The 11,700-nt window shown below is 53.4% G+C and overlaps 1 protein-coding gene and 1 pseudogene across 1 annotated transcript, besides 7 other annotated features; both read right to left on the minus strand.

Annotated features, from left to right (window-relative positions):
* Positions 1–49: part of a sequence feature (areas not merged during assembly with more than two copies in the genome that could not be assigned to a particular haplotype) that runs on past the window's edge.
* Positions 50–939: a sequence feature (heterozygous, Esmeraldo-like haplotype).
* On the minus strand, positions 218–889 carry Tc00.1047053508627.21 (annotated as a pseudogene).
* Positions 940–11,700: a sequence feature (areas not merged during assembly with more than two copies in the genome that could not be assigned to a particular haplotype).
* Positions 3,030–3,051: a microsatellite.
* Positions 3,853–3,895: a sequence feature (A-rich).
* Positions 4,743–4,787: a sequence feature (A-rich).
* Positions 4,876–8,052, minus strand: Tc00.1047053508627.40 (trans-sialidase, putative; the record flags this gene model as incomplete). The annotated part of the gene is made up of 1 exon (XM_803063.1): positions 4,876–8,052. The coding sequence occupies one exon, from the start codon at positions 8,050–8,052 to the stop codon at positions 4,876–4,878; it is 3,177 nt and encodes a 1,058-aa protein (XP_808156.1).
* Positions 9,311–9,333: a sequence feature (AT_rich).

Below are 11,700 nucleotides of genomic sequence, written 5' to 3' on the forward strand. Positions count from 1 at the left end.
TATAGCGCTGATAAGCGCCGATGGAATTCAGCAGCGGATGGAAATACCGCTCCGCGGGCAGCCATGTACATGGCTCCATCTGGTGCCCTTCCGACCCGTTTGTTCGGCTCCTACTACCTATCCGCGTGCAGCGGATGGGAAGCAGGCGCTTGGCTTCCTCTCTAGCAAAGAGTACTAGACCCTGGCACCACATTGAGGTGGCCGGCTGAGCCAGGGGATGCCTGTATTTCGTTCAATGCTCCTTTATCACGGATATACTTCGTGGGGTCCTTGAAAAACTCCTCCGGCAAGACATCCCGATTGGTGTCCACAATGCCCCTGCCGTCCAGTTCCCTCGTAAGAAAGTCGTTCAGCTTCATTTCATTGACGCGAGCTCTTCCTTTAAACAGTACTTCTTCGATATTAGTGGAAATGGTAAATTCCATTTCTTGCGTTCGTCTTAGCCTTTCCTCTGCCTCCCGCCTCGCTTCTCTCAGTACCTGCGTGAGTACTCCGTTTGGTTTTCCCCTTGCAAGAGGAGTGATCGTATCCTTTTCTTTCACAGCCCCTACGTTGCCCGAGAGAGAACACACCTTCGTGAAGAGGCTTAGTAATGGCCTCCAGCGCTTGGTACGCAGTTAAGTTGAGAATTTCTTCAGGAAGCCGCTGGTCTTGTACGTAATCATCCGGCTCCTGAACAAACATCTCCATCGTCAGATTGTATTCTTTCATCAACGGCCGCCCTGCCGCCAACATAATTCCAAAGGAAATCGTTCAGCATCATGTTGGTGCTGAGAGTGTCTCCCTCCTGCAGGATTTCCTCTACGCTGCTGCTCATAGTCCACTTTGGTTGCTGCGTTCCCTCCACCCCACGTGTCGAGTTGCAGCGTCGGAACCATCACAAGAGCCGCTGCAAGGCGCCATCACAACACCCGTGCGGTGAAGCATCCCACTCGCACCGCCCAACTGCGGCCTGCAGGTGCCGCTGGCTCCAAAGGACACTCGCGGCTGTTTCGTCCCGCAGTCCCAATGGCGTTGGGCGCGGCACTCGCACGGCAGGGCGGTCGATGCGCCATGCAGCCGCACTGCAACGCCTGTCGGTGAAGCAGTCAAGGCCCACCGCCCCCGCAGCAACACAACGTGCAATCAACCCCAACACCGCCACATTATCGTCCTTTTTTATTTTGTTTTATTCACGTTGTCTGTCCGTTTGCCCCATCACCGACACCAAAAATAAGTGCACACCTTCACAAAAGGGAAGAAACAAAGAGAAAAGGAGGCACGATCCCACCGTCACGCAGCGGGCCAACACTCTCCTCCACGCACAGCCATTGCCGCGCAGGGGACCGCAGTCACATCGCAGAGTCAACACCACAATGTGCACCGCACCATCGTGCAGTGAACGATGGGCGAGACGCAGCCATGCATCGCCCCGCTCCATTTTACCGCCCCTCAGGTTTTGCGTGCCCACACATGGTAGCAAACAGAATCAGAGTGCACACAAACCCAATCAACCCCTCACTCGCTGAAGCACATTACTTCGCATGGAGTGACAACAGTTAAGGACAAAACCAGCAGTAGCAGGCTGCATGGAATTTCCCTGCCAACCCTGCGAAGAGACACAACAACTCTGCGGAGTCAAGGTGACAGCCCCTCGGTGTTGCCCGCAGTTCACATGGCAGGACAAATTCCACGCACGCATAGCTCCGGACTCCTCGCTGTTTGAGTGCCCAACAGAACATGTGTAAAAAATGCCTGCGCGCAAGACGGAATTAAATGCGTGAAAAGTCAGCCTGCTTTCTCCGATGGCGTTGGCGAGCAGTCCCACAAAATCCAATCAAAGTGGCACGCCGGACAGAATGGCGCCAGTCAATCAATAGAAAAATGCGACACTGAAAAGGAGCAGAGAAGAGTTGGCGCATGCGACTGCCAGTGACAACTGTGAGCAAACCCGCCAGCACCAACTGAGGTGCCGAGGAGCACGCTTGTGTAGAACTGGCCGTCAGGCAGAGAGGACAAATAAAACAAAAGGGCAGCAAACCCTCTCGTTCAATGTCTTCTGACCGCGACACCAGAATCAAAATACAATGGACGATAAGAGCGGCAACGCCTTCTCCAAAACATCTTGTCAAGAGGCCGCAGGACCTCAGGAAGGGAGGAAGGCAGCGGCGGCAGCCACAGCGGGGGAGGCAATAAAACGGCTGGCAGGCACCCTCACGTCGACGCGCACACCACATCCGAGTGGGCTGGGAGCACAGATCGAACCGCTCGGAAACACACGCATCAAATCCGCAAAACAAAGTCGCGTTGAATCGACAGGAACTCCCCGCCCAAAACAAATTTAAAAAGTGGCGTTTTTCAAGGGGGAATCCGCTTTTCCGACGACGGCACGGACGCCTCGCAGAAATTTCTTGCAAATCTCCCTTCGCAGGTCCGCAAAAAAAACGCGGCGTAATAAAAAGAAAGGCGCAAAGACGCAAAAAAAATAATCCTCCCAACCGACCAGGTGGCAGGCCGCCCTCGCGCAATTAAAAAAAACACAAATTCACTCCGGTCTTGTGGTGGTCGTCTCGCAACATTTTTTTTCTTCTAGTCGCAGTGCACATCCCCCTCCCACAAATCATTTGTTCGGGCCATGCTCCTGCGGCCAAACATCGCGCTGCTGGATCCCGCGGCACAGTCCTCGGCACAGAAGTGAGGGAAGGAACAGGGACCGCAGGAGGTGCGAGCAAATCCGAATTCGGTGGCGGTCGCTGCAGTGAAGATTGACGTCCCACGCGGTGTCCCTTTTCTAGGTCCGGTCCTCACCGTGCCATGCTCTCAGCGTGCGGTGCGCCGGACGCTCCGAACATCCACACGTGCATGCGTCTCACCGTCGCTACCAGCCCCGTTCGTTGGCTGCATCAGGGATGCCGCCATCCGGAGACGGGCATAAGGACGTTGCATCCAACAAAACCTTCAGAGGCACCCGGTGGGCCAACGACGACCATCACTGCGGGATGTGTGGCCCTTCCGCCGCTCACTTCAAATCGCACTTCTACGCTTCCTCGAGCAGCAGCAGCAGCAGCAGCATAAATACACCGGTCCACTAGGGGCCGTCACCAGCCATTGCAGGAAGACCGCTGTGCCTCGGTGCTATGAAACCCGAATTGCATTGACGGGCCACTTCGGAAAATCCTGTCGCATCCTCCCCAATTATGCGGAGACACATCCGTCGTGCATGTGTCCACCGCAGCCAAATAATCCGGTCCAAATACCCTCCAAATCAAATTCCCCTTTCCTCAAGCCATTCCCTCATTCCATACGCCCTGACCCTCATCCGCACGTGCCCGCTCACACAAGCCGCCAAAGAATGGTGGTGGCTGCTCAACGCTCCGGAAAAACATGCCCAGCACGCACAATAAATGGCATGCGCAAACGCACGAAACAACGGCGGAGAAGTGCACACCGAAAGGATGCGGCCCTCCACAGCAGTCGCAGCCCACCGCGGTGCATCACACCCGCAGGAAGAGTGACTCGCGGTGCGCGCTCCCTCTCTCCTCCTTCCCTTCATGCCCACGGAGGAAGCAGCAGCCACCCGCAACCGCCAGCACACGCTACAAAAGAAGCATCAAAATCCACTGCAATGTGCATCTTGTGCGTGCATGTGGTTGTGTGTGCCTGCAGACACACGAGGCAAAGAAGCAAAAACAGGAGCAGAGCATGTGAAGGGACGCACAAAAACAGTACAGCAGAGGTGCACGGCAGAAATAAAGAGAAAAATGCTGCTCAAGCTCATGATATTGCACCGCAAACCAAGCGGCGGCAATTCATAAAAAAGTTATCAAAATCAAAAAAAAAATTCATCTTCACCTTCCACACCTCACACATTGGAAAAAAAAAATTTGATAAAAAAAGGAAAAAGAAAAAAAAGAAATTTTGAAAAAAGTCCTCCTCTATTACGGCCACACACAAATAATTAAAAAAGAAAAAAAAAACACAAAAAAAGCACCCAACTACCATGCTGCTTCAGAAACTGTCTGCATATATTTTGTTCTAAAATAAAATTGAAAAGATGGTTACGTGTGTTTCAGCCGTCTGACCCTCCATGTGTGTCCGCACACCGTTTATATTTCATGGGGTCATCTGCGTGTTGCTGCTCCCCTCAGCCCTCTCATCGGCGTGTGAGTGCGGCCCGCAGAGCACAGTCACTCGTGTGTGCATGGGGGCTGAGAGAAGCACGCAGACATGACGGGAGTCGCGTCACTCCATCGGAAGTGTGAGCGCAAAAAAAGAAAAAAAAATCATCAGAGGGGAGAGAAATGCTCGCGAGGCCGACACCGAAGGGACTGCCAGTGCAAAAAACACACACGCAGTGAGAAAGTCAAAGAGAGCAAGCAAAATTCCTTTTTAAAAGCGGCAGGGTGTGGCTGTGTGTGTGGCGCTGCGGGTGTCTGCCCGCCCTGGCCGCAAAGAAAACAAAACAAGAGGGAAAGAAATGTGTGCTCCGCCCCACCGGCCCTCGTCGCACGCCCACACGTCACGGCTCCCTCAGCGCGCCGTTCGTCGCGGCCCCTCCTCATGCGTGCAGCAGGCGAGGCGCACAGGGCCGTCGTCATGAGCGTGTCGGTGGGTGTGCGAGTGGAGCAGTTGGGCGGGAAACACACGGCACCCCTCACAGGAAGAGTGCAGAAGAAACAATTTAAAAAGGGAGGAGTAGAAAAGAAGAAAACGTCCATAGTGGTTGCCCTAAAGCAACAAGCAAAAGAAGGGAAGTGATTTGCAAAAAAGAAAGCAAAAGCAAGGGAAAAAAAAAGGAAAAGAAAAAATGGAACTAACAAAATCCATTGGGTAATGCCGGGATGCCGCTCAGTTGTTGCTCCACAGAATTTCGCAACTTTGCTCTTTCCAATTCATTCAGCAGAGAGCCGCAGTGCCCCACAGCCCCAGAAGCAGCAGCAACAGCACCCGAGACACACACCCATGCACGGTGCTGTCACCAATTAGATACATGGCTGCCAACTCGCCGTAATGCCCGTGCTCAAGCAAAATGTCAGTGTCTGAGGGTGTTGTTGCGTTGGACTCCGATGGGATCTCGGTTTCCCCAGGCGTGGTGTTTGTATTACCCGGTGCGGTTTCGACCGTCTGTGGCACCTCCTTGCCGTTTTCAGAAGAAACTTCGGCTCCGTCAGTCCGAGAGATGTTGTCGGTGTCCTCCGCGGATGTCGGTTCGACGTCACTCTTTGAAGGAGTGGGGCTGCTGTCTGAGCCCATTGTTCTCTCGGAATTTCCGTCGCCCGCCTCGAGGCTGAGGCTTTCCTCCGCGCCAGTGGTTCCGTTTCCAGTGGACCGCACGTCGTCATTTTCAGTGGCAAGCTCAGTGCTTTGTCGCACTTGGTGCTCACCGTCCACTGGTCCGGCGGCCGTTTCCATACTCAACGACGCACCCACTGGAGACGTTGTTTCGCCACTCCTGCCATTCGCTTCTCCCTCCTCCTCTGGCTGTTCTTTATCATTACTTTCAGCGGATCCTTCAACATCAGCAATCTCCGTTGATTTCGTGGACGGTAGTTCTCGTGGCTGCACCTCCGAATCCCGTTGCATCGATTTATTGTCTTCATTCAACGTGGCTTGCTGGGCCGTTTTGCCTTCGGAAAGCTGGAAATTGTTCTCTTGATGAGAATTCCCCGCGCTCTCCACTGCAATGGCGGGTTCGGAAACAGAGGATCCCGCGACAACCGTGAAAGAGGGCGCTGCAGGCACCGGATCATCGGCGCTTTCTTCCTCTTGTTTATCAGTATCACCCTCAGCCAATTTCTCATAGGTGGTGCTTTCTTCACTCCTTGACTCGGAAGCAACTGAGACGTCTGTGCTGGCCACCTGCCCTGTGGACTTTTCCTCAACACCCAGTGATGGAATAGTGACCTTGCTGGCATTGAGTTTATGCAGCTTATCACTTAAGAGTCTCTCATTGTACAGCATGACGTTGGTCACCGTCACATGGCCGCCCGTTGCACTTCGGTCCTTACTGTCCCCACCGATGTAGAAGTGTGAAATCCTGTGCGAGTTAAACAGATGGTCATTATATTCCGTGTTGTGGATTTCCTTTCCATCTACAAAGACACTCCATTCTTCATAATCCATTCGCAGTACCACCTGATATGTCTTGTTTGGCTCCCACCCATCAACATCCTCCCACTCATCAACATCCTCCACATTACCAGGATTCCCCGGTATGGCCAGCCACTTCTTGTCGTGGGTGTATGACAGACCAAAAAGGACCGTGCTGCTGGTGTCATTCATCCTCACACCCATCAAAGGAACGGTGCTGCCACTCTGCGGCACCTCGTGGATGGACACCGTCGCCACAAGAGTGAACTTGTTGTTCGCAAAGTAGTAGGGCACAGTCTGCCCCATGTCGCCAACAGGCCACACCGCCCATGCTCCGGACCCTTTGAACGTCAGTCCATTGGGAACCACTATCCTTTTTTCCGCCGGCCCATGGACAATGGCATTCACGCCGAGGTACTCGTCACTCCATGTGTTCTCAGAGATGTTACCGGACAAGAAGCCAACAAGCTCGTCAGTGGGAACAGGACCATTGCACATGCCCTTTCTGAGCGCGTCAACAGTGCCGCTGGAACCGGAACTGCATGTTCTCAAGACGCTGTCCAAATCCTTCCATGTCTTCACAACTTCCTTTATCCGCTCCAGTTTCTCGGTCAGACGCAAAGCAACAAGATTGTATGATCCGTCGCTCTTCTTGTTCTCGTACAGTGAAATCAACTCCTCCTTATTATCCCTTTCATTCTTCATCAACAGCGAGCTGGCGGCAGCGTCATCTTCTTCACGGGATACCGGCCCAACATCATACACACGTGCACTGTCCGTCACCCAAAGATGGAGCCGACCCTTTCCACCTTTATTTTCCTCCTTCGGATACACCGGCGCGGTGATGAGCATCACCTTCTTTTCCTCAATGATTGCGGTGGTGGATCCACTCTGGACGCCGTACCCCTTTCGTTTGTGTGAGTTGCCCCACACGCGGGTAATTGATTTTAGGTGATCATACCAATTGACTCCATCCAAAGTGGACCTGTAAACGTCATAGTAGCCTCCAGCACAATGAGCCATCATGAAGAGTCTTTCGTGTTCTTCGTTTTCTTCCCACTTCACCAGGGTTGGATCCCTGCAGCCGTTACCAGTCGTCTCGGATGAAAGCTCCCATCTGTTCCCTGACTTGGGGAGACGCATAGACAGTAAAACGCTCGTTCCATCCTTTTCTTTGGCCTGCATGGGAAACACAAGCGCGCCGTCACGCATCACAGCACCCGATCCTCCACCGCCAAATAACTCGGTAAAGGAAAGAGATGCTCCTCTGCCTTGAGGGTTCACCAAATGGGTCTCATTCCATCTGATTTTCTTCTTTCCACCCTCATCAGCGACAGTTCCCTTCACGAGTAAAAGGCCCCGCTCATTCTTACCTTCAACCTGCGGCCTTGTATGGCTGTAGTTTCCCAGGAGCACGTAAACACTTTCCCCAAGTACAAGTGTCGTTGGTCGCTTTATGCCGTTTGCGGTGTTGATACCCTCAGACCCTTCCTTTAGAAGATCTGCGCCAAAGATACTTGCATCTGCCGTCGAGATCTCCGTTGGACCAGCATCAACATTTAAACCAAGGTACTTTGACGCAATCCCAGTAAAGCCGACTGCGCTGCACTTGTCTCCATCCTTGCAATGGGCTTCAGCAATAGCAAATAAATGACCCTGCACCTCAACAAGGCTGGGGACGCGGAGCGAAGCACTTTCGGTATTGATCCCAACGTCCTGCCAAGTGGCATCTATCCTTTTCGTCCCTGTAAATGGATTAATGGCAATAATTGACTTACCGCCCCCGGCGGCAGCAGCTTCACCAGTGCCGCAGCACATCAACACGACGAGGAGGAGCAGCACCGCAGAATCAAACACACGCCGGGACATGTTGGGCCTCTGCGGCTCACTCTCTCCTCCTTCCCTCCTCTTTCCGCCGGATCCGGTCATGCGGCGACAGTTGTGTGTGCGGGGCGCCATGACTGCAGCAACACGTGAGAGCATACAAATATGTTTGTGTGGGTAGTGTGTGTGCTGTTGGTCCTTTCAGAGCCTTCGAATTTCACAGTGGCGATTAGCGCTTGTTTTCTTTCCTAGTGTGTCTGCGTTCAAGAAGTGGAGAGTACAGCAGCAACAGCGGCAATACACCAGAAAGGTCAGTGGGGAGCAGAGCACAACACCCACGCAGTGAGCGGGACACGAGACAATCCGGAAGGGACAGCACGGAGGACCATCGCCCACAGAAAAGAGCAGCAACACGGCAAGTCACGGCGGGCCGTCGGTGTGTGCAGACCAACCCTCACGCGGTGTAACACGCCACACCCAACAGGGAATGACAGACAGACAGGCGGAGATGAATGGATGCCGTCAAGAGGCACTCAGAATCAACATGGCCCGTGAGCATTTGGCCACTCCACGCAGGAACACAGGAGAAAATGGTGAGAGGGAAAAGCAAGAAGCAGCACAAACACACAAAAGAAACAAACGACAGGCGGGAAAAGCACCGCCACGGCCCTCGCCCTGGCCGGCAACTCCACACCAGCCCTCACACACACACCATCGCAGTGCCGTCAGTCCGCGGGTCAGAAAGTTCGGTCCTCCACACAACAAACGCACACACCGCCAGCAGTCAAACACCGTGGACGAGGAGAAGGGACACACCGCCACCGCCTCCAGTTCAGTCCCACGGCCAACGGGATACGGCCACAGCCCGCTGCCGGCACACAACGCACACGGAGCAAGCAATCACCCAAATAGCCACACGCGGAAACGGATCCTCATCCAGCCGTGACGCGGCGCCTCACTCCACGCGGTCACACGGAGTGCACTGTTTCCTCAATAGAACTTATTCGTCGTCCATCCCTTTAAGATGCCTCTGTTAGTGATGGGCCTTCGAACACAATAGAAGGAAATGGACAATGCGGTAACGCCGTGACACCGCCAGCCACAATGATTCTCTCATACCGGGCAATTCTCCAATTACGCCTCGTACGCACACACAATCAACATACCATATGAAAATCACCCAATGTTTTTCACCAGAAGCCAAACAACCCTTTTCCCTCCCTCCTTAATTTATTCTGCCACTGTTATGTTCGATAGCGTTGGACATTTTGGCATTTGTGTGCGGTGCTGCCGCACGGGGCTGGTACACCCGCATCGTATGCATACAAACAAGCAACCAAAAATACATAACTCCCGCAATATTTTTTACCACAAATCAAAATGACTCGTTCACTTTCAATTTCCTAGGCTATTTTCCTATTATTATTATTTTTTTTTTTTGCACACTTTGGAGAGCTTCGTCTCTTCTAAAGTCTCTGTACGATATTGACACTTGGTACTGGCGCACCTCTTCCTCACAGAACGCCGCAATTTCATTGTTGTCCGCGCCGCTCACATTATTGGAATTGTCGACATCACATCCCCGCCAGTTTTTTTTTTTTTTTTCTACTCTTACCAGCGCGTCTAGCTATACAATGCCATCTGAGTGCCGAGGAGGTTGTCGAGCAGCGACAAAAGTTTCCTGCTGTGAAGCAACTGCCATTGAGAGAACTTTCCGTGGCGAAGGTCCCGTTCAATGCCCAGCCGTTGGCGCACAGCCAAGGTGCCTGGACATTCTAGAAGCAGATGGTGCAAGGTTTCCTGCGGGCCAATTGGCGTGCTTGTGGAGGCAGGCTGATCCTGCGGCAGCAGAGATCGTCTCCTGGCACTTCTGTTTAGATGTCGTGTGGCGTCTGAGTTGTGTGCGCAGCGACTTCTGTGCGGTGCGGTGCTTCTCCGTGTGGGGAAAACCATATCACAGAAATCGCATTTGAGCTCGGGAAGCGGTGGAGGATGTTCCGGATGAAATGACCGACGGTGGCTGGTGAGATTTGAGAATCCCGTCAATGTAGAATCACAGTACGGACATTTCTCCTTCCGAAGGCGTGTGACGGTTCGTCGCCTTACTGGAGAGACGCCTTCATCCCTTGCCAACGGGGGAACAGTGTCCATCCCCGGTGCAGTTGGATCGTTGTTAGAGCGCATATATGCAGACTGTTCCGGTGAGATGTTGCAGAAACGGCGTTGGTTCGTGCAATCTCTCACAGCCCAGTATAGTCGACCCCAGAGCTCAGATTCCCCGCACCTGGCCCTAGCGAGGTGAACCAGTTCTTGACGGTAAAGAAATTCCTGGGTGATCAGGTCCTTACCGCTGAGATCTGATGGCCTTGTGCCGCAAAGCAAGTAGCGATGAGTGTCTTGACGAATCGTACTACGCCACTTGTTGGTGAGCTGGGTAGCAAAACATGTCAGCAGATCCGTATGCCATAAAGGTGCGATTCCTTGCTCCGTGTATTGTCCAGTCTCCATAGCCTGCGTCGCATACTGATCTGCAAGCTCGTTAGCATGTACCCCACAATGTCCGCAACAAAACTGCGGGTGCACGGACCAGCCAGCACACGTCAGTGTCAAGAGACGCTGCCAGATCCGGTCCTCCGTCCAGTCGGTCTGGCTGAGCGGACCCTTGTTGAGGGCCACTAGAAGGGACTGGCTGTCTGCAACCACAAGCAGGGTTTTATGCCTGTGTTGGATACGAGGGATGATCAGCCTTTCTAGGGCTAGAAGCAGCGCACGGGATTCCGTCCTGTAGCTGCATGGGCGTGTGCCGCAGTTTATACTGGCCTTTTCTATTATTTCCGATGAATTGAGGGATGAAAGCAGTATTCCAACCCCGGCTGACTTGGGAACGTCGACACCGCCATCCGTCGCGAGTATCCACGAACGATGGCTGTGCAGCGCTAGAGCCTCCTCGCTGACTCTGCGCTTTTCCCTTATCAGCTCTTCTTCGTCAGTTATTGAGGGATCTATCGGAAGTTCCACGCCAATGGTGACCCGGTGTGCGGAGGCCGCAAACCAGGGAGGAATGGAGCTGCGAAAGAACCGCTCTTCGTGTGGTGAGCTCTGGGTGATGCCATAGTCCTTTGTGTATGCGTCTACGAAGGCATATAGCTCGTCCCGAGACAATAGCGAGATGCGGAAACCTGTGCGAGGCGGTGGCTCAGGCGGAGGTCTCCGCATCCAGTCCATCTGACAAGCGCATGTGTTCTCAAATATGGAGAGGCGCGCGCAGGCAAAGGACATGGAGCGGCGGCATATTAGCCTCTAGAAGCGCGGATTCCGGGTCGACAGTGCTCGGAACTCCGCTGACAATGCGCGCCAGAGTTGCGTACGCATTTTGCATCTCATTCTTCGCTGAATCCGTCGCTACTGCCCATATGAGCTCGCTGCCATAGCGTAATTTGGAAGCACCGTATCCAATGACGAACGTGCGTAGGTCATGTGGAGATGGTCCCTCCTCTTTATTTGCAATGCGGCGTAGATGCGATATCCGTTGCGATGTGGCAGCGCATTGCTTGGTGGCCGCCACATTTAGCGTCAGTCGTGGACCGAGGTCCATGCCAAGAAGCTTCGTAGTTCGCGATGCCCCCATGGTCATGACTGGGATTTTACATCCAGCCACTACCAGCGGCCACTTTCCTTCACGATCATAATCTGACTCCGTGTGCGTGGAGAGTGTGAACCAAGCGGCTTCACGCTTTGACGGGTTGATGGCCAGGCCATTTTCCTGACTCCACGCATGCAGTTTTGTAAGAACTATGTTGGCAGTGG

Source organism: Trypanosoma cruzi, genomic scaffold (genome assembly GCF_000209065.1).
Source record: "Trypanosoma cruzi strain CL Brener 1047053516975 genomic scaffold, whole genome shotgun sequence".
Lineage (NCBI taxonomy): Eukaryota > Euglenozoa > Kinetoplastea > Trypanosomatida > Trypanosomatidae > Trypanosoma > Trypanosoma cruzi.